The following is a 26,441-nucleotide window of genomic DNA, read 5'->3' as shown; positions in this document are numbered from 1 at the left end:
TTTATTTATTTATTTGAGAGAGAAAGAGAGAACGCATGAGGTGGGTAAGGGGCAGAGGGAGAGGGAGAAGCAGGCTCTCTGCTGAGCAGGAAGCCCCACAAGGGGCTCGATCCCAGGCCCCTGAGATCATGGCCTGAGCTGAAGGCAGATGCTTAACCGACTGAGCCACCCAGGCACGTGTAAGTGTTTATATTTATATTATAAACACTTAAATATAATATAATTAATTGTATACTATGATTCATTGTAATCTGACCTCTCTCCTCTTATCCTCCGTATCGTAGATCCCACCTAACATACACAGATTCAAACTTGCCAGGGATGTCTTTCTTAGGGAAGCCTGGCATTACATGACAAGGTGGTGCAAATATAAGTAGAAAAACATATCCCACAACAGAGTTTTGGATTGTCCACTGTTAAGATGCTTTGGCCTCAAATTATGGAAACCAAACCCCGAGTGGCTTAAATAATAAAGAGATTGATTATATTACTTTACAGGGAGCCCAGAGATAGGCTGGTTTCAGGACTCAGGAATTTCTTCCCAGCCATAATCAGGGGGTCACTCTGTTCTTTGGCCGGCTTCCCTCATTGTCACAAAGTGACTGCAGCAGCCCCCAACGTCACAGCCTCTACGGCAGCAGGAAGAAGCAGAGAAGCAGGGACTCTTTAGCAGGTAACTTCTTCGTAATAGAGGATATTTTCCCTGCTGCTTCCCAGTAGGCTTCCCTCACTTCTCCACCCCCAGAACAGCAACATCTGCCAGTGTCCAAGCCCATAGTGGCAAGCAGAAAGAAATCACTGGAGTTGGCTTGACCTCAGTTTCCTTTCCTGAGCCTGGGGTGAGTACTCATCCCGGGATGCATGACCACTTGGAGGGTGAGCACCTACCAAAGCCGGGAAAGAAAAAATTGGAGGGGGGATGATGAAGTAGGATAAAGATGGATTTAGATTAGAAACTATTGGCGTGCGTAATGGCAGTGTCATCCGTCATTGCAAAGAAGCCATAGGGAGGAAGCCATCCTTCTAGCACATTTATTTGCTTTAGTGTCTAGCACAGGCCTTTGCATAGATCTGTGCCTCAGGAAACCTCTGAGAAATTGAAGGAACTGGATTTAGAATTCAGTCATAGCATATTTATTTATATAGTGTTCCTATCTCGTAAAGAATTGTTTCATATGTTTCAAAGAATAATCAAAAACAAGGATGAAAAAGGAAAGGATGAAGACCCTAATAGTGTTCATCTAATTACATCACTTGTCCAGTTACTGAATCTGTGAGAGCTGTTTTCATGGGATCCACTGGCAGAAATTTGGAAGCGTTCCCAGGCTTTAAAGGTTATGATTTAAAGATATTTGAGTCCCTTCTTACTTGTTCACCGTAAAACAGTATCTGTCAAAAGAAAGTAAGTAGCACTGGCCCCTTACACAGATCCAAAATCAGACCATGTGTAGATACCTTGTCTGACTCTACCTTTTCAATCTGAACCACAAGTTTTGGCTTTAAAACAAGTAATGATGAAACTTCTGTAATTTGGAGTTTAATTTCCTTAGCAATCCAGGGTATTTCTTTGGGATAAGTGATTTCTGTCTTTTTGTTCTCCTACCTGCTTTCTTTCCCTTATGCTCCAGGAAAGAAATATAGCTTCAGGAAAAGACTTGCCAAAAGCCATTTTTTCTTGCTCTGATATTTGGAAACTTCTGTCTCTGCAAATATAATGTCTACCTAGACTAAGTTAAAAACATTGTTTTTGATTTAAGGAATATGCGATAAGAAATGCAAGTTCAGATGCCTGGAAAGACAGGCTAGCTCCTAGCTTAGGGAAGAATAACAACAGGGCTGCCCCTTTGGAACATGAGCTTATAGCCTTTTTTTCTCTTTACTCACAGCATTTGAATATGGAAAAAATGACAGCAAGTAAAAGATCCTTCTAGGGCATAATTTGATCATGACTGGTTATTATAGCAAGCAGTGATTATAAAGAGCGCCTGGTTAAGGAAAAACCATCGTTGAGCTTTTCAAACCCATGACATCCAAGACATGTGATTTGCTTCGCTACCTCACGTTTTGATAGAATAACAAGACATGATCAACAAGTCAAATAATTCAATGATTTTCTGTAATAGAAAAACACTTGCTTTGAGGCTCAAGAATCTAAAGGGGTTTTTTTTCCTCCTAAGGAAAAATTTCAGAACTAACGACTTTGCCAAAATAGTTTACACAAAATGGGAAAGGCTTCTTAGTATTTAATTGAACTGGAAGCATGGTGACCTCCAAGAGCCGACTCTCTTTACAGCAGTGAGAGAGACTCACAGAATGTTCTTACTTTCTGACCGCAGCTTTGATAATTTCACCACCACTTCAACATGTAAACTGTGAGGATTAGTACATTTCACAAGTACTTTGGGGAGCCTCAGCTCTGGGGGGAGGCATCTGAATTGCTTAAGAATGCCATAAATACTTTCTTCCCAGAGAAACATAGGCACTTTGGAAACAGATTTTGAAAAATCTAACCCACAAGGTGCTAGCAGGATAAAGAAACAATGCTTAATTCATTGGGGTTTACACCAAGAAAAATGACTCAGTTGCCCTGTTTCTACTTGCTTCCTATTGCAATCAAGGTTAGTGGAAGAACTACTAAGGATAGGGTGATACGTAAATGGAAACACTGGCCTATAAATTTGATTAAAGGGCCAACAGTCTTTAGCATGGAAAATCTCTTAAAAATAACACGTAAAAGTATGTGTGTGTATATATATATATACTTATATATACATATTGTATACTTATATATACATGTATATACTTATATGTACATATATACTTATATATAATATATACATATATACACATTGTATACTTATATATAATATATACTTATATGTACATATATACTTATATATAATAAGTATAACAATACATATATACATATATATATGTGAATATATGTATATATGTAGTGAGACCCACAGTTGACCAAACTGTGGGACAAGTTTGGGCTTGAATACGTTGTTTTCCGCTTTTTCCATGTAGGTTGTTTTCTTCCAGCATTCTTATTAGTGTCTTAAGCCCTAGTTTCACTAAGGAAAGTGTCGTGAATTAGCTATTTTGTCATCTTTCTTCGCCAATAGAATGCTTGTGTGACAGAGGGTGGGATTACCGGGAGGAAAACATTAAGAGGCCCCGCCCGGGAAGGGCTCCTGGACTGACGGAGAAGGGCGGCCGCCAAGCCACCGGGGCCCCGTGAGAGCCCAGGCCAAGCCTCCCGAGCGGAGCCGGCCGGCGCCTCGTGGCCCCTGGCTTCCCGCCTCCCACCTGCTGGAGGCCTCCGCCCAAGGTCCCTGCAGCTCGCTCTCACGGGGTTTGCAGGTGTCTGTGTGCGGCCCTGAACCCCGGCGCCCGGGTTGGGCGCCCGGGCTGTGTCTCAGCTGCCCGTGGGCTCGGTCGGTGGCCGATGGAGGCACGGCCGGGGCACGAGCCCGCCTGCTGGAAGTGCCGTTTAAACACGGAGCTGCCATGGGGAAATCATCCCCCAGCCCGGGGGGTCGTCGCTGCGGCGCCGGGGCCCCGGGCGGAGATCGCCCGCTCGCTGCACCCACCCGGACGCCTCCCCTCCTAAGCCGCGGCGCCCGGCCGCGCCCAGCTCTCGCCCATCGGGACCCATCGGGCGCCCCGGGTCCCACCAAGAAGGCCGGGTGGCCGCTCGCCTGCTAACCGCGTGCAGGGCTGACCCCCCTGCCGGCTCTCGGGACGGACTTTGAACAGGCAGCTCCGAGTGGCAGGGCCGATTTGCGGTCCCCCCCACCCCTCCCGCTGACCGTGGTGCCACCGCACAGCCACCCCTACCTGCGGTGGGACCTGCCGGGGGTCCGCTTGCCTGGCTCTCATCAGCCCTGCTGTGTTTTCAGTGTCAACCTAGAGGCCAGATGCACCTCTGCCGCGAAGGGGACTCCCTGGAAAGCACCAGGCGCAGGGGATGGACACAGAGAGTGGCCTCCAGGGCCAGGGGCCACTAATATTTTTTTTTCATTGATTGATTGATTGATTGGCGTTCAATTTGCCAACGTATAGCACATCACCCAGTGCTCATCCCATCAAGTGCCCCCCTCAGTGCCCGTCACCCAGTCACCCCATCCTCCCACCCACCTCCCCTTCCACCACCCCTTGTTCGATTCCCAGAGTTAGGGGTCTCTCCTGTTCCATCTCCCTCACGGATATTTCCCACCCATTTTTCTCTCCTTTCCCCTTTATTCCCTTTCACTATTTTTGATATTCCCCAAATGAATGAGGCCATATAATGCTTGTCCTCCTCTGATTGACTTATTTCCCTAATGATGTTACCACTGCTTTGACAAGCCTCCTGTCCCGAACTGGAGAGCAAGAGAATGGTTTAGTCCTTTTCTTGCCTCCGTCTGGGAAGGTCTGGGGCTTGAGAGCCCTCGACAGCGGGAGTGGATGAGACGAAGGAACGAGTTTGAGTTTCAGGGAGGCTAAGCTACAGTCTTAGTGAACACTTTTGTAAGACGTCCACAGATTGGGCAGCTCGCCTTATCTGCATTGCCACGTAGAATCTAAGGACTGTATTTTGGCTTATCGGGACAGGCAGGGGAACCTGAAGAGCAAACAGATGGACATACGGATCACTGTCCTTGCAGGCAAGCGACAAGCACCAGGTCTGGGTAACTTATGCAGAAGAAGGACTTAGGGAACCCAGGAAGGAGGAGGTATCATAAGACAGTCTAACCAGCCACCTATGAGAACATCAGCAGGGCCATACAAACAACTCCGCTCGAGCCTCTCACCTGTCCACGCCCATTCCAGAAAACACGCTCCACCAGAATGGCAGAGACCTAATGGATGCTTTATATTGGCCTCAACACATGTTTTCTTTCAACTCAGGGAGATGTGACCAGGAAGATGATTTGAGTAATTTCAGCCAAGTCCAACACTCTGACTTGTGAGTCACCTTCTTGCCATCAGGATGAGCTCCCAGAGTCCTTCCGGGAGTCCTCCACCCTCTCACGGGCTGGGCCAACGAGGCTTCAGCCTTTGCTTGAATATGTCCAGTACCTGGGAGGAAAAGCAGCAACTTTATTTTAGAATAATTTTGGATTTATAGAAAAGTCACAAAGACAATTGCAGAGTTCCCTTATGCCTGCGCCTCGGCCACTCTCCCGACACTAGCATCTTCTGTGACCTTGGTACACTTACCACCATGCAGGGACCGACGTCGGTACGTTGCCATCAGCCAAACTACAGGCTTTGTTCAGATCTCACCAGCCTCCCTGCTAATATCCTTCTGTTGACCCAAGATTCCCTCTAGGATACCACATGCCTTTGGCTGGGCATCTTTTTTTTTTCCTTGGCTTTTCTCTTCTTCTTTAAAATTAATAGACATTTCTTATCTCACTCAGTTTCTGGGAATAGCACAGCCTGGTTGTTCTGGTTCAGATTCTGCTTTGGGAGGTTTGCCATCAAGCTCAGCTGGGGCTGCCGTCATGTGAAGGCATGACTGGGGCAGCAGAATCAGTATCGCGGCCCACTCATGTGGCTGCTGGCTGGAGACTCCAGTTCCTCACCACACAGCCCTTGCATAGGGCTGCTCATGACATGGTTCCCCCAGAGTGAGGGATGCAAGACAGAAAGAGCAGCTGAGATGGAAGTCACAGTGAGTGGTGCTTTTTTGTTTTGTTTTGTTTTGTTTTGTTTTGTTTTGTTTTGTTGGTTTTGGGGTTTTTTTTTCTTCTTTCTTTCTTTCTTTCTTTCTTTTTTTTTTTTTTTTTTTTTGAGGCAGCTCATTCCATTACTGAACATCTCCATTTGCTGAGAAAATGGTCTTCCTATGATTTCCTCCTGAATCCTTGCTCTGGCCAGTGGAGGGCCAGCCAGGAAGTCTCTTCATCCACCATGTTTAGTCCTTTAAAAACAAACAAACAACAAATCCTAATGTCCCCTGAGTCTTCCCTGCATGCTAAAGACATATTCATACAACCATTCATACGACTGTTCACCATCAAGTGCTGTTCCACACCTGATAAAACAAGGACAAAATGCTTCACACAGAGAAATAGGAGGCTGTTTATCCAAAGAACCTGCTTTATTCCCCCACCTATGGTCAGGAATCTGGCAGAAAGCCATAGGCAGACCCACATTTCTTTTTTTTTTTTTTTTTTTTTTTTTTTTTTTTTTTTTAGTTTTTATTTATTTATGATAGTCACAGAGAGAGAGAGAGAGAGGCAGAGACACAGGCAGAGGGATAAGCAGGCTCCACGCACCGGGAGCCCGACGTGGGATTCGATCCCGGGTCTCCAGGATCGCGCCCTGGGCCAAAGGCAGGCGCCAAACCGCTGCGCCACCCAGGGATCCCCCCACATTTCTTTATAAATTGGAAGAAACCGTTATTTGACCTGATATGTAAAAGTTCAACAATTTATAAACATTTTTATATTGTTCTGCCTGAAACTGAGATTGAGTATAGATGGAGCCTTGCGATGAGTGGGAAAGTGGGAATAATGTTCTGGAGTTTGGGTGTCCCGTGGTTTGAGCCCATAGCTACCCTCTGGGTAGAGTTATGCCCAGACCAGTGCTTCTCGACCAGAGTGATTTTGTCCCTGCGGGACATCTGGTGATGTCCAGAGGCATTATTGGTTGTCACAACAGGGAATGGGTGAGTGCTCTGGCATCTAGTAAACTGAGCCCAGGGATGCTGCTAGAGATCTTGCTGTGCACAGGACAGTTCCTCACAGCAAAGTTATCCAGCCCCCAGTGTCTCTAGAGCCAAGGCTATAGGTTAGATGCAGCCTCTAAAGGGCCACTTGCCATTCCGCCACCAAGTGTCTCTTTTATAGCATTTTGCCCACATTTTTAACTGAGCCCTCCTCACTGCCTGTGAATTCCTTTGGTTTGCATTCTCTGAGAGTCTACGTTTCTGGTCTAAGTCAATAGTGAGGCAGCTGTGGTTGGGAAAAGTAAGGACGATGGTGCCAAAAAGCATTCCTTCAAACTTTTCTCAGCAGGGATTTTCTGAAGATTTGAGACAAGCTAGAACCTTCCTTTGAGGCTAGGACGGAATTGCAAACTCCAAGGCTTTTGCCAGGTGTACAGTGGCCCAGGGTTAGGTGTCCATGCTGGCCTGAGGTGGATGTCAGGAATGTCTAGTTAAGTGAAAAAGATAATGTTAGTATGTGTTGTAAATACCTAAGAATTTTTTAAATTGTGGGTCACTCTTCACAAAGATCAGATTTTTTTTTTCCTACAACGAGGCTTCGAGGTATTTGGAATTTTGGAGTTTGAGGTACAGATTGTCCTTGTGGGACTATGTAAACTCTCATGCTGGTGGGAATACAAATTAGCAAACAACTTGGAAAATGTTTGATGTTACCTAGTAAAGCCTAAGATTGTACACATGCTGACGTGGCAACACAGTCCGTACAGATCTACGCTAGAACAGTGGTTCTTAGATTTCACGGTGAACCAGAATCCGCTGAGGGTGTTGTTAAAGCACACAGTGCTGGACCCCACCCCAGAGTTCCTGAGTCAATAGTTTTGGGGTAGGACTATAAAATTTGCACCTCTAACGAGTTCCCAGGCAGTACTGATGTCAGTGGCCCTAGAGCCACTGTCAGAGAAAGGTTCCTGGACATGTACATAGAAAGACACAGATGCGAAATTTTTCAAAAGAATTTTTTTTCAAAGATATTGATTCTGATAGACTCAAGCTAGAAACAACTCAAATTTCCGATGAACCATGGTATATTCATACCAGAAAACATTGTTCAGCAATAAAAACTGGACCTACAGCTACCTGCCTTGACAGGATGAATTTCAGAAGTGCTGATGAATGATACAAGTGAGGCAGGAGAGAATAACTACAGTGTGATTCTGTCTCTGTGAACCCAAAAGTGGGAAAAACAAACTGTATTCTTTATAAATGCACACGCAGATAATAAAACTACAAGGAAAAGCAGATGATTGATTATTGCAAAAACCAGACCAGTGATTACTTGGGGGGCGAGGGAGGGAGGCACACAGGAGGCTTGGGTACGAGCAGTGGTCTACCTCTGAACTTGGCTGTTGGTGATGTGGGAGTTGGCCTCCTATTATTTAAACTGCACATTTGTATTTCTGCACATCTTTTTTTTATTATTCATGAGAGACACAGAGAGAGAGAGAGGCAGGGACACAGGCAGAGGGAGAAGCAGGCTCCCTTCAGGGAGCCCGATGTGGGACTCGATCCCAGGACCCTGGGATCACGACCTGAGCCAAAGGCAGATGCTCAACCGCTGAGCCACCCAGGTGCCCCCTATACACATCTTTATAGACGCTACCTCTTACAATTAAAAAGAAGTAAAAAAAAAATCTTTCTATCTTAAAAGAAAATGTCCCCTATCCCATCTGTGGTCTGGTTCTTTGACAATTTGCTTGCATTTTAGGATCTGCCCCGTGATTATGAAAACTAAGTTTCTTAAGCTTTACTATACAGTTTATATTCTTCTAGGTCAATGATTAAAATGAAGGAATAGATAAAAATAAATAAAAATAAAGTGAAGGAATGATCAAAATTTTAAAAACTATACCCTTGTTCCAGTCAAATACATTTGGTGGTATGAACCAGTGGCAAACAAAGCGTGACAGAGAAGGCCTGTCCTATTTGGAGAATGGATTTGAATCTTGTGTTGTTGGTATGTTTGTTGTCGTACATTTATAATACACTATGGTGAGCCATAAGATTAATCATCTTTCAGACACTGGAGATGAGAACATACACAGAATGACAGACATTGCTGGCTCTTCACCACATTACAAGTGATTTACTTAATGTTCCCTCATAAGAATCTCACGACCACAAGGGTGAAGACTCTTAGGAACTAGGTCCATTTTGTGGGAAGAGAATCATCTTCCGAAATGTTTCTTTGCTCTTTGAGAGGAGGGATTGAGTGTGTCTGCTGATCATATTGTGATGTCTTCTGCCTCCAAAAATCCAGAGAGGAGATGGGAACATCTGCAGCCCCGTGAGGATCCCAGGAATGCTCATTTCTGGTTAAGAATGTGCAGGCTGTCTTTTCCTGATATCAGAGTCTGGCTTTTAAATTTTATTGGGCTGAGTCCCTTTCTGGACTACACTTTTTAGTATATCCTGTAAAAAAACAATTCTTAATCCTCCTTTTAAACATAAGGTTCCTTGTGGCATGGGCTGTATTTCCCCAAGTGGATCACAGTGCGGATTCCCAATTTGTGCCTTCCACATGTTCAGTCGACGGTTGCGTAATCCCAAAATGCATTCTTGCCATGATGACTGGCAGTGTTTTCTGATGACATCCCAGGGAGTTAGCCAGATGTGCTCAGTATGTTTGTTGCAAGTACAAGACGCTGAAGGGATATATGCCTTACTTATTATAGTGAAAACTTAGGAATGACCCAAATGTCCATCAGTGGAGGAATGGTTAATGAAATTATGGTATGGCTACACTATGGAATATTATGCAACCCCCCGAGGGAAAGTAAATCAGAACTTATGCACGTATGTCAGAGTCCCCATGTCACTCTGTGTGCATCGTCTCATTAGATCTTACCACAACCCCATGAAATTCCCACTTTATAGATGAGGACACTGAGACTTGTCCCAAGTCGCACAGTTAGTAAATGGTGCAGCAATAATTAGATCTGACTTCTCTAGACCCCCAAATTCATTTCCTTCTCCAGTTACACGCTACCAGCTTATAAATGTCAAAACCATATGTACCGTTGACTCTCGTCTCATGGAGATTTGATTCAAAATGACATTGGTTTGCATAAACATGAAAAATAGGAAGAGACTCATGTAATAGCAACAGCAATTTGGTGTCAACACTAAATTAATTCTGAAGGAGGTAAGTTTCCTGTACTTTCCATGATTGAAACAAAATTTGAGAGCATACATCAAGATTCTTGTTAGATGTACTATCCAAGGAAGGGGTTACCGTGTATTTTCAGAGCCATTTTTCTGAGGCTCTTTTTTTTTTCTTTTTTGTATATTCTTTTTATTGGAGTTCGATTTTTTTTTTTGCTCGCTTCAGAGCCATTTTTCTGTCTGAAATGCCAAATGATAAGTGAAGTAAGTGAGACGTCATGCTTTTGCTCAAATGTGGTTATTGATAGTGTAAGATATCATCTGTCTGCTTGTGTTTACAACTTCTCATTCTTTTAATATTTACAGATGGACAGAAGAGAAAGAAGTCTTTGCGAAAGAAACTGGATTCACTAGGAAAGGAGAAAAACAAAGATAGAGGTAAAGGACAGAATGAACTAGAGCGGATGCATCTTCCATGGAGCATAATGGTTGAATTTGGTGGGGTTTTTGAATTGCATAGATTTATGTGGTTCAACTCTATTATGCAAACTGGATTTCTATGATGGAATGTCATTAAAGCCTGTTTTGGTCTACTCTTTTGTGTTTGAGTGGCCCTGTACTGAATTGATGAATTCAACTGGTTTGAGCAAAGTGTGACTTCGGCCAAGTTTATGGTTCCAATTATGATGCTAGCCAATCAGCAACGCATAAGAAGAACCTGGGTTGAGTAGCCATGGACAGCATCTCTAACACTAACCAGCTGTCTGGCAAGTCCCAATCGTTAGGCAGGGCTAGTTGAATGAGAAAAAGTTTGGATTCACCTACCATGACTACTGGAAAGAAATAGTCTCATCCTCATAGGCTACTGGAAATGGGCCATTCTCAGCATTTTTATGTTAGACCATAGCATGCTTATTTTTTGCCCTATATGTTTTGAGATTTGTTGACTCTCTTCCTACTGTTTGGTGTCCCCTTCTATGTCTATTTAGGGAACTGACACATTAGCCACTCTTTCAGAAGTATTTGTGGTCATTTTTAACCAGTATTCATTGAGCCTGCATAATGGGCACCTGGGCCCCATTAGCACAGTACAACTTTCCATGGCTTGTTTGTATGGTCCCATATGAAATGCCTGCTGAATGGTGTAGTTGTATGAATGTATTTCCATTTTATGTCACATAATGAATGAGTGTTGAGTGAGGAGAGCCATATGTCTCACCTTGGAGTTCTTTTCTATGATTGAATTTCTGCTTGAAAGATAATAGAAGGCAGTAAAACTGAAGGTAGAAAAAGAAATGCACTGTGGTCAGTACTGGACAAGACCTAGTCCACACCATTGATCCCAGACTCTACACCCATGTCTTGAACTGTGCCTAAAGTGTCATGGCATTTGGCTCTTTGGACTGAAAGGAGATAAAGAATTCTAAAGAATGGAGAGCCAATGTTTTACTTCCCTTAGAGCGTGATTTCTCAACCTGAGTCTGTTGACATTTTAGACTGGATAATTCTTTTTAAAAAAAAAAAAAAAGATTTAGATATTTGAGGAGGGGGGAGCATGAGTAGGGGAAGGTGCAGAGGAAGAGGGAGAGAGAATCCCCAAGCAGATTCCCCACCGAGCACAGAGCCCCACGCGGGGCTCCATCCCAGGACCCTAGATCATGACCTGAGTCGAAATCAAGAGTTGGCCACTTAACTGACTGAGCCACCCAGGCGCCCCTAGACTGGATAATTCTTCATTATGGAGGCTGTCCTGTTCATCGTGCGAGATGCTCAGTGGCATTTCTGGCCTCTACCACTGGATGCCAGTAGCACTGCCCCCAACCGGAATATCTCCAGACATCTCAAATGTTTACCTCAAACTGGAGAAAAGGAATTGAAGATGTGAATGATCCCTGCCTCTGGCTATACAGTAGAATAATTTGTGGAACCTTTAAAATTCCCAGTGTCCAGACCCCCAAGCTAGAAAGTGTGATTCCATTAGTCTGTAGGGGTCCTGGACATGAGTCATTGTATAAAGTTCTGATGTGCAGCTTCTAAGATGAGAACTCTGGTCCACGTTAGCCAGTGTGGACTCCCCAGGGCACATCCTCTCACAGCAGAATCCGCTGCTGGAGGAGTGAAGGCAAAGGGCGTGAACTCTTGCCCAGCTACCTATCACAGTCTGATAAATTGGATTCTGTTTAATCGCTCCATATGTTCTTGCCCTTGTTTTTAAAATGAGTATTAGTAACCAGGGTAGCTTTTTTAAACTAGAGTTTTACTCCTTCTGTTCCTGCCACTGATCACCTTTACCTCGCTAGATTAATCCTTAGTGTTTATGGAGAGTATTAAAGGGGCCACTCAGACTGGCGTTAGTAATGCGCACCTTTAAAGCTGGTTTACTCTAGGATGATGATACTACTGAGAGTAGGACTGAATACTCATAATGTAGACTTTCGGTGATTCTTCAGAAGTGTACTCTTAGATCACTGAAATCTCACTAATGAAGAATTTCTTTAGATAATGACCACTATTGTCTAGTTAACAAACTATATCATGAACACGTAATACATTAATCCCTCAATAAACATGACCCCAAATCTCTAAATGATAAAAGTATCACTTTGTTTTCTGCCTATAATTGATTAAAGTGTAGCATTAATGAATTGTAAAAAAAAAAGAAGAAGAAGAAGAAGAAGAAGAAGAAGAAGAAGAAGAAGAAGTTCAGGCTAGACTAAACAGAATGAGCTTTATTGCAGGAGATGATCGAGTTCCCTCGGCAGAGAGAGATGCATGTGTGCTTGCTGTGTTACAGAACAACAGGAAGCAAGGATGTGAATGAGCAGGAAAGGAAGGGCCGGGGGAGAAACTGGCCAATGCGTACTGGGCCATCATATTTGCAGACTGTATCATATTTATATATTACATAAGCTCAGCTGTACAGGTTGCTGGCTGGGAAAAGGAAGGTAGGTTCTGGTGGTCCATCCAACTAAAGGGAAAAATATCAGACTTCGTGGCAAAAGAGGATTTTTTCCCCCTCTTTTAAAGTAGCTCTGATATTGAAAAAGGAGATGTCCCGGGCCTAAGGACATCTTAGCCTTAATTACCTGGCGTCTTTTCTGAACATAAAGTCCTGCCTGTGTCCACACATCCATCACACGGATGTCCTGGGAGCCAGGGCGTGAGGGGGCAACGTGCAGGCTTTGCGCAGTTGTAATGGTTCACATTATTTTCTTCCACTTGAATATTAACACTGGGGTTCCTAGCAGCTGCACATGTGGAAAATGATAATCATTTGAGTTCAAAAGTAAAAGAAGGAAAACAGGAAACTCTAAGCGACCTCTTGGGTTAGGTCATCTAAAAATAAATAGGAGCAGCTTTTGAGAATCAAATTGCTTTCCCAATAAAGAGTGATTCATTAAGTGTTTGATATGCTGCTAGATTAATTGATTCAATCAGAATGAATCATGTCCTGTATTTTATTTAATTGCCTTGACATAAAACACAACAGATCGTGTGACACTCCTGTGTCCCTCTTGCCACTTAAGCAGTGCCCATATGACTCTTGAATTCCATATGGGAACAAATTCAGAATAGATGCTGGGTCAGAAAACATGTTTTCATACAGAATAGTTCCAAGTCCTTAATTTCTCTTAGTTAAATTACTTGGCAACCAAAATGCAGTTTTTAAACGTTCAGAACGTCAGAAAATTTCTTTCTTGTGTCAAAAAAGAAATCCCTTTTGGGGAAAAGATTTTAAGATAGCTATTGGTTCTAGTTCAGTAGTTCCTCAGCAGAACACGGGGGAGTAATTTTACTGTGGCGTAAGTCTGGGAGATGGGTCCCCTCTTCACAGGATATTTCAGACCAAGCCATGTATTTATTGACATGAACTCTGGACATAATTCAGGTCTGGCACCTTTCTTTTTGCTGAAATAGTATCATGCCACATTTTATTGTTCCTCAGTGCCCATGTGTGTTACTACATGACAGCTGCAAAGGAGCCCTGGAGAGGAATAGTTGATACAACTTTATTTTGCATCGTATTAAATAGCAGTAGAAAAATCAAGTATCAGTTATCACTGTGTAGAACTTCTCAAGGTGAATTTATTGACTGCTGTCTGTGAGCGCTGCTCCTGGAATTGGGGGAACCCAGGGGAGTGGGAGTCCCAGCGGGGAGTAGGTGTTTGGTCACACACCTCACACAGGTGTTTGGTCTGCATGCTGAGGGCGTTGAGACCCCATCAAAATGCATTAGGACGGGACATCCTAATGGTGTGTTTAAACAGATCATCACACTGTGGTATAAGGCATGAACCTGGGAAGGGGGTAAGACAAGAGTGGGGGGAGGAAGCCTGATACTTGAGGTGGAACCACTTCTGGTGAGGACGAGGCCCAGGATGGGACCAAGGGAGTGAGTGGAGAAGGTGGCACGCAGGAGAAAGTGAGAAGAGAAGACAGTGAAGGAGATGTGAGGACGCAGAATTAGAGGGGCCCTTTCGGTGGACATCCATGCCACCAGGATGATGGTGGCCCCGGGGGGTCTGACCACGAGTCAGTCCGTAACAATAGAGCAAGGAGCATGAGGCAAGAGGAACGGTGCAATAGCGGGTTTCTGCCACACAGAGGGAAGGTGCAGATCTCGAAGTGGCAATAGGGAGCAGAGGATGACATGCCACCTCCTGACCCCACAGCTCACAGGCTGGGAGAGTCCACGGCTGCTGCTAATGAGCACAGCAGGGGAAGCAGTCTCCTTAGTGAACACATACTGCAGATTAGAACATGATACACACTGTCCCAGGCCCCAGAACACTGAGTCTTGGGAAATGTCCATATGGTTTTAAAAGACTATTATCAACCGTATTAGCCACTATCAACACAGAGTCTCTTGGGTGTTAGCCCCCTAAGAGAAGAGCTTTGAACCCACAGATAAGCATGTGTACCCAACATTTTATTTACACATGAGGAGAGTTTTGCCAAATAGACTTGTGATGAGTCCTCAATTTCACAATAACCATGTTTTGAGAAGCAGTAATATTCAAGGGATCCTGCCTAGAATTTTCCAGACTCTAGACACTGCAACTTAGGGCAGAGAGAGGCCTCCTTTCTGAAGCTTATAAGGGTTCTCAAGAGAAAGCAACAAGAAACAAGAGACTACATCCAAACTATCACTGAAATAATAAATAAACTCAGCCAGGAAAGAAAGCCTATTAGGGAAAAATACAAATCTGTTAGCAGGTTGTCTCTTGAGTGAGAATAAAAGGGAAATAAAAATGAGGAAGCATGACTTCATGTATCCCATCTGTTTAATTTGTATTCAGTTATTCCAATTTACAAGGAGAGTGGCAGACTTCGGGTCATTGCAAACGACAGATACCAAAGGAAACCATTTTTCTTCCTTTTTCTAGGGATATTAGAAACTCTGAATGACTTTCCTTACATGGCAAAGCTGGCTAAGAGAGGAGGCAGGAGGCCCCGTCTCCTGTGAAATCCCTGCAGTGGGTGTGCCTGCATGAGCAGACACAGATCCCTCGACATTGTCCCTTCTGTTCCACCCACAGTTTTTGTGTAATCCCTGTAGCTGTCAGCCTTGGCATCTGCATGTTTCTAGACTTTCCCTGGGATTTTGGAAGTAAGACTATTTGATTATTCCCATAGATGAGACCATGCTGATTTACGCAGTAAATCCAGGGGTGCACAGCACGTGGTCTGGTATTGTCCTCTTTGGTTTCTAATTTTGCCAGTAGCGGACGTGGCCTTTTATCAATACTGAGTATTGGCTCTTGCTATGCCGTCTACATGGATCACTCAAAAACATGCTTCAATTTTTGCTTGTGTTACCACATGCCACCTAGTTCGTTGATCGAGGATGGTAAGCATCCTATGAAAATCTTTTTGAAGTTTTCACTCCCAAGCAGATCGCATGTTTTGCTAGAACCAGAGGTGCAGACTTCTCAAGTGCCATTTCTGGTTTTACCGTAGACTTGACCATTGGCTCAACAATGTTAAAATGTTGCCACGGATCAAGGAGGAAAACCCCTGAGAGTCTCTTTCCACCTGATTTAAGTTAGTTTTTTCTTTCAAAGAGCAAACAACCCTGAGAACTGTGTTCTCTTGATCACCCTGGTTTTATTCATAGGGGTTATAAAAACAAGAGAGAGGCTAGACTCCAATATTGTGTTGCTAGGAGATGTAATTTTGAATCTAAAAGAAATAATGCATTTAATTTAGTTATTAATGCTTTTCAGCATAAATCTAGAATAGCGCCCCCCCCCATGCCTGGCCCCAAAGATCAGCGTGCTTACAATGTATGTGTATACACGTGGACTTACTACAGCGATCCAGGAAGCAACTGTGTGTACATCTCCAAATATAGCGGTAGATTTCTGCATTATGTTCCTTCCCCCAATTTGTCCTCACTAGAGGATTTAACACATCGTACCTCAGGCTGGTTATTTAGTGATGAGAGTCTACTTCTGCATGTGGCCAGCAGAATGGCTTGAGGACCCATCATGAGAGCCCCAGCCCCACCCCAGCAGCCTGTGAGGATGGGAACACAAAGAGGAAAGAGCAGACCTCCCCCGAGCTCTTCCCCTGCCTCGCAGGTCCTCACTCGCATACTGGCTTCTTCTACTGGGAAACCTCAAAGTGTATCCACTTAACTGAACTTCAGTCTTTGCTCCATGCATCTCTCCATTATAGCACCTGCCAGATGCTTGTGTGATTATTTATGTATCTGACTCCCACTCGCCCACCCAGCCCTGACTCTGGACCCTCTAGGAGCACACACTACAGCTTTTTTTTTTAAGATTTTATTTATTCATGAGAGACACAAAGAGAGAGAGGCAGAGACACAGGCAGAGGGAGAAGCAGGCTCCATGCAGGGAGCCCGACGTGGGACTTTATCCCGGGTCTCCAAGATGATGCCCTGGGCTGAAGGTGGCACTACACCGCTGAGCCCCCCGGGCTGCCCACACACTACAGCTTTTATAAGCTTTGTGCTCCCCATTGCGTGGTGTGATGTGGTGCGTGGTAGCCGTTCAGTAAGTCCCTGTTGAATAAATGGATGCCCGCAGCCTTCTCACGCCTTGTAAGTTCTGGAGGCTCTTGAGACACATGAATCAAAGACTGACAGTTTGTAAAATTGTGTACTCATGAGGATAAAGCATTGTGTACATTCTATCAAATATGCCACATTTCTCCATAAAGTGATTTTCTTTAAAACATACTCAAGATATGTTGGGGGGAAAAATCTAGAGGCCTAGATTTCTAAAAACTTGTGTTGTTTATACATACTGGCCTGTTTGATAGAAAGAGAAACTTTGGCCACTCTGATAAACACAAAAGTCATCTCTGTATTTTTATTGATTCTTCAGACAACGGTCCTTTGGATACGTCTGCCCTTAGGTCTGAAACATGAGCGAGAGCCTTCACTGGTCCAGTCATGTCTGAAAGTGAATGTTTGTGTTTTGCTTCCAGAATTCATCCCACAGGCATTTGGAATGCCCTTATCCCAAGTCATTGCAAATGACCGGGCTTATAAACTCAAGCAGGACTCGCAGAGGGACGAGCAAAAGGACGCATCTGATTTTGTGGCTTCCCTCCTCCCATTTGGAAATAAAAGACAAAACAAAGAACTCTCAAGCAGTAACTCATCTCTCAGCTCCACCTCGGAAACACCAAATGAGTCAACGTCCCCGAATACCCCAGAACCGGCTCCTCGGGCCAGGAGGAGGGTGAGTTGGCCAGTACTTTCTCTGACACCACTGCTAAAACAACCGAAGCATTACAAGGTTATTCTTTTGAGTCTTTGCTCTTGTGAAAAGTGGAAATGTAGTCCAGGGATCTGTCAACAGCCCCATTCAGGGACAATGTGCACTGGCCATAGGGCACGTGGTGCACCCTCAAAGCCTTTTCCTGACCCCTCTCAAAGCTGTTGGGTTCCCCTCCTTGGCTACCTATGTGCCCCATGATGTCCTAAACATCCTACAGCATCACTGTTGCTCATGCTGTAGTGTGATTTTCTGCTTTACTAGAGACTTGCCTTGAGACTGTGAGGCTTGAGGGCAGGGTCAGGTGGTTTTGTTACTCTCCTCATCTCTAGTCCAGGAACCACCCCTGGCCCCCCAGTGACCTGGCCACCAGTCTTCACAAGCAATAGGATTTTTTAAATCAATGGAACCTTTTTTTTTTTTTCATAAGAAACCTACATATGAGAGAGGGAGAGAGAGAGAGAGAGAGAGAGGGAGGGAGAACATGGAAGGAAGGAAGGAAGGAAGGAAGGAAGGAAGGAAGGAAGGAAGAAAGAAAGAAAGAAAAGAAAGAAAGAGAAAAGGCACATATATCCTCCTTCAAATCCACGCCGTAACAACATGGTGCCATGTGTTAAGGGAGCGCTATGCTCTAGGCACTGTGTTGTCATTTCATGTGTCAAATTTCATGTTTCAATCCAGGAAGGCTGACTTTTCAGGCAGTGTGGCGGGCGATGGGCTGAGTCAGTTGATGAGCACCTCTAAAGCTTCCTAGGCCTCTGGGAGATCTCCTTTCCTCCTCTTGCCTGGAGATCCCCTACATCTTTGCCGCCTCCAGCCACTCACTACTGCCCTGGTCAAAACCCCAAACACTTCCCACTTAAAAGCCGCATCCGAGACCTCTCCAAGCCCAAGGGGTGCCGGAGTCACTGTTGTCTTTCAAGGCTTCACCATGTTTAAAAATGAAGAAATGCCAACTTTACAGGATATTTAAATGTACATGAGGGAAGTGCTCTTCCAGTCTCATCATTGTCTCTCAGACCGCGTGTCAGATGGCAGTAACACCCGAACCCCACATGTGAGCTTTCTGGGGATCTGGGGCCCAGGCAACAGGCCTCCCAAATGCCCTCTCTTCCATCCAGGCCTTGTCAGGGTACCAGCAGCGAACTCCTTCCTCTGTGCTTCATCAGCAGGGGGGGCGGGGGGAGCTATGCAGACAGGGCTGGAGCCCTGCTCCCCTGCACCCCACCCCTGCCAAAGGCTTTCTCTGATGACTGGAAGCACCCACCCATGCAGGCGACAGGCTGCAAGTGCCAAGACATTTAACGTCACCTCCCTGCCCTTAGCAGGAGTCCCCCGTGATCAAGGACTCTTGAGGCTTGTGGTATAAACAGCCTGGTGCACTCACTACTGAGCATGGTTAGCTCTGAGCTGCTTGACCTACACTGTCTCCCAGAGGTCCCCAGGGCACTTGGGCATGAGCTGCCCATGGGGCTTGTCACAGGCTTGGCTCCCTCCCTTTCTCATATTCCCCCCCCATACACACACACACACACACACACACACACACACACACACACATGCATACACACAGTTCTCTGTGCCATGTCTGGGAGGAAAGCAAACAGACTGTTCCATGGAATCCAATTTTAAAAATCTGCCTCCTAGAGTCATAGTTGAGAGTTTGGGGTTTTATTCACAAGGCTTCTCTGACTTTACCTCGTTCATCGACAATGTGACTTTTTTTTTCTTGTTTCAAGAAATGGAGGTGGTTGGGTCAAAATATTATAACTCTCTGTCTGCCCTCTCTTGTCTTCCATTTAGCAAATGTTGTCCATTGAAATTGCAACGACCACTGCCTTACCCCAATGTAGGAGTTTCCTGACTCTTTCAAGAGCTGTTGGCTGTTTTCCTTTTAACGTGCACACAGCATGACTGAATCAAGAGGCATTATTTCAAGGGTGACACTCAGGCATAGGCAAAAGCATTATTGGCTAGCATGTGAGGGAACTTCTGGTTTTCTCCATCCATGCACTTTGTTGACGTCTGTGTATGATTTGCAGGGCGCGATGTCAGTGGATTCTATCACAGATCTTGATGACAATCAGTCTCGCCTGCTAGAAGCTTTACAACTCTCCTTGCCGGCCGAGGCTCAGAGTAAAAAAGAAAAAGCCAGAGATAAGAAGCTCAGTCTGAATCCTATTTACAGACAGGTCCCCAGGCTGGTGGACAGCTGCTGTCAGCATCTAGAAAAACATGGTAAGCAGACTTGTCTGTCGGCGATCGAGTATGAGAGACTTTCATTTATTCAAGCTGCGTGGATTTAAGCACCCAAGTTCAATGCCTTGTTTATTGGCTCAGTCTCTGGGCTAAAATCTCCTTTGCAAAAGGAAAGGTTACAGATCTGAGTGTTTGCTTAAGAGAGCCCTGGGCGAAACCAGATTGTGGGGGACAAACGTCAACTTGATTGTGTTCAGGCCATCCAGCAGCCAGGGATCCTCAGAAGTGAGCCTGGAGGCCACGATGTGTGGGGCTGGGTCTGTCCCCAAGCCCGCCTTCAAACGGAGCCCAGTCACTTTTGTCTTTTTTAGGCATCAAGGTTACTAGCAAGGCTTCCTGTAAAAAATAAGAGTCCAGCTTCTTAAAATAAAAAAAAAAAAAGGATTGGCAAACCATTTCTTAAGTGAATAGAAAATACAGGGTTTTTGACAACAGCTTTCTATATTGCTATTTGCATTCTTGTGGAAAGATGTTCACTTCAAACTTCTTCAGAATGACCCTTTTGGCAACTCTATTCCAGTTAACATGTTGACTTAAAAATATACTTCTTTAAAATTTTTTCTGAAAATGTAGGCTTTTGGCTCATCAGACTGCCATTTCCACAATCCGACTGTTTCCTATAGTGTAGCATGCATTTTATGGACATGAAAAATTTCATTGCTTCTTTACTAGAAAAGAATATGCTCATTGTGATAAAGAGGAAAAGCAACAGAAAAGCAAAGAAAATTCTGAGGCTATCGTGGAGACATAACTACTGTTAGCTAGCATTCTCATCTAATTTTTTCTAGCAAAAGTGGGACTTTGTAAAAAAAAAATACTAAGGAGATATCTAAATATCTTAATCACTAGATAACATATGGATGACTTAATAAAATTAATATGCACTGAAACTTTACTTGTCTATACAAAAATCTGCTTGAAGACTTATTCACAGAGAGAGAGAGAGAGAGAGAGAGAGTGCATGAGCCAGGGGAGGGGGACAGGTGAGGGAGAGAAACCCAAGCAGACTCCTCTCTGAGCGTGGAGCCCGATGCAAGACTCAGTTTCACGACCCTGAGAGCATGACCTGAGCCAAAACCAAGAGCCAGATGCTTAACCACCTAAGCCACCCAGGTGCCCCTCTCTACAAAATTTTTATATGTACCTGTGTGTATGTGTTTATCTATCTGTCTCTTCTCCTGGGAAGGCACACTGGATGTCATGATTAATACTATGTAGGTACTCAATAAATACTACTTGCACAGAAGTATTTTTTAAAGTAGCAACTAAAGGGTTCAGTACTGCAAATATGTAAATTCAGCCTGAATGTCACTGTGAGGTAGAAAAAGAGACTCATACTTTTATAATTATAGTTTTTCCCTATAAAGAATGTAGAGGGTGAACTGTAAGCAGTTTAAAAAGTCCTTAGTGAGAAACTTCTACTCCAGTCCTGCAAAAATCCAGTGCCAAGCTGAGTAACTGCTTATGTGAAAGAAAACTTGGTATATCTTTCTATTTTCTTTTTGAAAATGAATGCTCACGAATTATAACTTATAAAATAGCATTTCCTTTAAGCTTACTAAAAACTGGACAGTTCTTTCTTTTTTGGAATGGTTAACCTGCAGTGTAGAGCCGAAAAGAAAGAAGATTATCCTGGGTCTTTCAAGGACCTGATTCTGTTGCTGGTTGCCATGGTGCTTAGCTCCAGACAAATACAAGACGTATTCAAATACAAATAGATATTAATCTTGGTCACTTGAAACCAATGAAAAAAGGGCAAACCTTAAAAAACAATTCTTTCATAAGACTTTATTTGCCCGTTTGGGAAATGGGTAGGAGAGAGTTTGATTCACTTTAGCCTCATAAACATTTGTCAAAGATCTTTTCATTCCCTCCATAATTGGTCTTGGACAGTTATCTTGACTCCATCTGCATCTGTGTACACCACCCTTCCCCACTTACATTTCACCCAGATGCTTTCTGTACTATTAGCTCAAAATTTCTTAAGCATCCTCAATTTCCCAGAAGCACAAATTAAAACAAAAACAAAAAAACACTACCACCACCACTACCACCACCAACAAAACCAGACAATATACTGAAGACTCAAGCCCTATTATGTTTCTGGGATTTCAGCTGATGTTGGGGTGGGGCGTCCTGCTTATCCTGCCTGCCCTCTTTACTTGAATTCCCTGAGCCTCACATCCAGGTGCTCTGGGGTCAAGTTTCCGTTCCAGTTTCTGATGAATAGGAGAGAAAGGTGATCGCGTCGATTTCTGGGACAAGCCACAGCCAAGTCACGTTCCTCTGCCAGATTGATGCCTTTTTTCATGTATTCCTGCCTTTATCGGTGACTGTCTTAAGTAGTCAAGGTTACTAAATGCCTAGATTGTATCTCCTCTTAGAGGAAAGTCACCATGTAGCTGATGTCAGAGAATGGCATCGGCTGTCTGAGGCCTGCCAGTTGCTCCACCTGGAAACAAACCAGTAAACAAAGAGATATTTTAAAATATCTAATATCTAATCAGTTGAGATACATAGGAATGATAACACTTGATCACTGACTCATTTTTTCAATTACAGCCATTTTTGCTGAGCGAAAAAGTACTACCATTGAGGAAATAATGTCATAGAAATGGGCATTTCTGGGGACGCCTGGGGGGCTCTGCGGTTGAGTGTCTGCCTTCAGCTCAGGTCGTGATCCCAGGACCTGGGATCAAGTCGCGCATCGAGCCCCCCTCGGGGAGCCCACTTCTCCCTCTGCCTATGTCTCTGCCTCTCTCTGTATGTCTCTGGAGAATAAACAAATAAAAATAAAATCCTTAAAAAAAAAGAAATAAATGGGCATTTCTGAAGAGCCTAGAGGGACTCAGCTCAATGAATAATCTCGCCTGTGTAGAGAGTGCTCTTATGATATTTCACTTCTGTAGAAAATTCAACTATTCAGAAACCATCAGCAAATAAGAAAATAAATGCAGCCAAAATTAAAATTGCTAATACCTTTAAAATTATATTAAAATTTTCTATGTCATGCAAAGGAGACTCATTCAATTCAGTCAGGATCTGTTTCTCACCACATAATAGATGCCAGATATGCCTCTAAGTGCTTTGTATGCATTAATTAATTGAATCATTGCATAACTTTTCAGGTGGATGCTCATTATGCTCCTTTTGCAGGTGAAAAAGTATAATTCTGGAGTGATTCTAAATAGCTTGTCTTGTTTGCAAGCTCCCAGAGAGGTAGAAGCAATAGATTAGACTGAGGGTTGGGGTTGGCCCCACTTATGAGGCAGACAAACTGAGAGCAGTAACAAGGAAGGTACAGAGGTCTTTGGAAAATAGACGCAGAGCAAAATCCCACCCAAGGCCAAAACACCAGTATGTGATTATGCAAATCAGCAATAATTAGCCTCCCGCCATGATTCTCTCAAATTATTTTGCAAGTTCAGGACACCATTTATAAGATACAGAACTGATAAATGGGATTTATGCATTTATAATTATATTTATAAATGGTTTGTAATTATAGATGCTATCTTTCCCAGCTGAAAAGCCCTGGAAAACCAAACAAAAGGGGCTTATACTTAATACATAATGGGGCAAGACCATAACATAAATATACAAAAAAGATATCTATCTCCTATTTCCTAGGTGAGAGCAATAGTCAGTTACGTACTCTAACAATAAAATAATTCATTCATATTAATATCAAAAATATACCCAGAATATCTGTAAAAAGAAGCAAGAACATTCTGCGAAGTTCTACCAAGAGATCTAAACCATGATTTAAACAAACTAAGATGTTTACTTTGTTTCTCGATGGAAAGAAATAATGTCATAAAGGTCGTAATTCTTTCCGATTTCATTATGTGTTGTACTAGTCCGAACTATTTCAGTGGCAAGAGAGAGGAACCCAGATAAAACTAGATTAAGCAAAGCACACCCACCCCAAAATCTTATTTACATGCTGGAAGTCTCAGTGTTATGAGTGTAATCAGTGTTATTGCCTGATTCAGGCACAGCTGGATCCAGGATTCAAATGATGCCAGGAGCCCATGAGTCTGTTTGCTGGCTTTACTCTCAGAACCGCTCTCTTCCCGTGGCTAGAAAATGTCCATTGGCAACTCTAAACCAGCATCGCCCTCATAGCGGACTATCCCAAGTGAAGAGAAAATGAGCCACCCATGAAAAAATAAATGTAGATGATGATCATCAGTGGCGGTAATTAATGGCTTACATAGGAAGAGGAGGGCCGTTCAGACATTCTGTGCCCCCTGAAGGAAAGAAGCACATAATACTCCTTAGGAAGCATTCTTGCCCCCCCCCCAAATCAAACCTGAATCAAAGAAAACTCTGGGTCAACTATGTAAAAAGAAAAATCACACACACACACACACACACACACACACACACACACACCTGGAGGAAAGGCTGGATAGAAATCAATATTAAGAGTGGTTATTTCTGCATCAGGTATTTTAAAGAGTATATTATGTTTTACAATTTTCTGCATCTTACAGATTTTCTTTAATAAGTGCTTGTTTTAATTAGAATTAGCAAAAACAAGATATGTCTATTTTTAACATTGATAAGGAGCTAAGAATTCAGATACAATGCAGGTTTAGTTATTTTGAATAATAAAGAAAATATTACTTTTTTCATATGGAGAAGATGTGGAAATACAAATATCACATGAAAAGGTTTTCATCAGGAACGTTTACCATGCCTGGCCCTGGCTCCTAGAGGGCTAAGCTTCAGATGAAAAAGCAGTGGTGCTTTTCGTGCTTTTCGTGCGCTGCTGCACTGTTACTGTTCTGCATGTTGCGGCTTGGTGCTGACGTTCTTTTCTACGTCTGTGGCGATCTCCTCCAGTTTCAAGGCATGAAACAGGACTGTTGATTTTGTTTGCTTCTTTGCAGGCCTCCAGACGGTGGGGATATTCCGAGTTGGAAGCTCAAAAAAGAGAGTGAGACAAGTAAGTGAAAAGTGAACGCTATCGCGCACATTTCGCTTGACTTTCTTTTTTTTTATAATAAATTTATTTTTTACTGGTGTTCAATTTACCAACATACAGAATAACACCCAGTGCTCATCCCGTCAAGTGCCCCCCTCAGTGCCCGTCACCCATTCACCCTCACCCACCCGCCCTCCTCCCCTTCCACCACCCCTAGTTCGTTTCCCAGAGTTAGGAGTCTTTATGTTCTGTCTCCCTTCCTGATATTTCCCACACATTTCTCCTCCCTTCCCTTATATTCCCTTTCACTATTATTTATATTCCCCAAATGAATGAGGACATACACTGTCCTTCTCCGATTGACTTACTTCACTCAGCATAATACCCTCCAGTTCCATCCACGTTGAAGCAAATGGTGGGTATTTGTCGTTTCTAATGGCAGAGGAATATTCCATTGTATACATAGACCACATCTTCTTTATCCATTCATCTCTCGATGGACACCGAGGCTCCTTCCACAGTTTGGCTATTGTGGACATTGCTGCTAGAAGCATCGGGGTGCAGGTGTCCCGGCGTTTCACCTCATCTGTATCTTTGGGGTAAATCCCCAGCAGTGCAATTGCTGGGTCGTAGGGCAGGTCTATTTTTAACTCTTTGAGGAACCTCCACACAGTTTTCAGAGTGGCTGCACCAGTTCCCATTCCCACCAACAGTGCAGGAGGGTTCCCCTTTCTCCACATCCTCTCCAACAGTTGTTTCCTGTCTTGTTAATTTTCCCCATTCTCACTGGTGTGAGGTGGGATCTCATTGTGGTTTTGATTCGTGTTTCCCTGATGGCAAGTGATGCGGAGCATTTTCTCATGTGCTTGTTGGCCATGTCCATGTCTTCCTCTGTGAGATTTCTCTTCATGTCTTTTGCCCATTTCATGATTGGATTGTTTGTCTCTTTGGTGTTGAGTTTAATAAGTTCTTTATAGATCTTGGAAACTAGCCCTTTATCTGATACGTCATTTGCAAATATCTTCTCCCATTCTGTAGGTTGTCTTTGAGTTTTGTTGACTGTATCCTTTGCTGTGCAGAAGCTTCTTATCTTGATGAAGTCCCAATAGTTCATTTTTGCTTTTGTTTCTTTTGCCTTCGTGGATGTATCTTGCAAGAAGTTACTGTGGCTGAGTTCAAAAAGGGTGTTGCCTGTGTTCTCCTCTAGGATTTTGATGGAATCCTGTCTCACATTTAGATCTTTCATCCATTTTGAGTTTATCTTTGTGTATGGTGCAAGAGAGTGGTCTAGATTCATTCTCCTGCATGTGGATGTCCAATTTTCCCAGCACCATTTATTGAAGAGACTGTCTTTCTTCCAGTGGATAGTCTTTCCTCCTTTATCGAATATTAGTTGACCATAAAGTTGAGGGTCCACTTCTGGGTTCTCTATTCTGTTCCATTGATCTATGTGTCTGTTTTTGTGCCAGTACCACACTGTCTTGATGACCACAGCTTTGTAGTACAACCTGAAATCTGGCATTATGATGCCCCCATATATGGTTTTCTTTTTTAAAATTCCCCTGGCTATTCGGGGTCTTTTCTGATTCCACACAAATCTTAAAATAATTTGTTCTAGCTCTCTGAAGAAAGTCCATGGTATTTTGATAGGGATTGCATTAAACGTGTAAAT

At 43.6% G+C, this 26,441-nt stretch overlaps 1 protein-coding gene across 1 annotated transcript in view; it reads left to right on the top strand.

The window, feature by feature from the left end:
• The window catches only part of ARHGAP6 (Rho GTPase activating protein 6), a 477,361-nt gene that overhangs the window by 408,437 nt on the left and 42,483 nt on the right, over positions 1-26,441 (top strand). Inside the window, exons 3-6 of the mRNA XM_041740355.1 lie at positions 10,193-10,264; positions 17,285-17,541; positions 19,620-19,815; positions 24,735-24,790. Of these exons, the coding sequence (XP_041596289.1) occupies positions 10,193-10,264; positions 17,285-17,541; positions 19,620-19,815; positions 24,735-24,790 (581 nt within the window). The remainder of the gene's footprint in view (positions 1-10,192; positions 10,265-17,284; positions 17,542-19,619; positions 19,816-24,734; positions 24,791-26,441) is intronic.

Source organism: Vulpes lagopus, chromosome X (genome assembly GCF_018345385.1).
Source record: "Vulpes lagopus strain Blue_001 chromosome X, ASM1834538v1, whole genome shotgun sequence".
In the NCBI taxonomy this organism is placed as follows: domain Eukaryota; kingdom Metazoa; phylum Chordata; class Mammalia; order Carnivora; family Canidae; genus Vulpes; species Vulpes lagopus.
The sequence above is the reverse complement of the archived record's forward strand: the minus strand, read 5'-3'. Positions and strand labels throughout refer to the sequence as shown.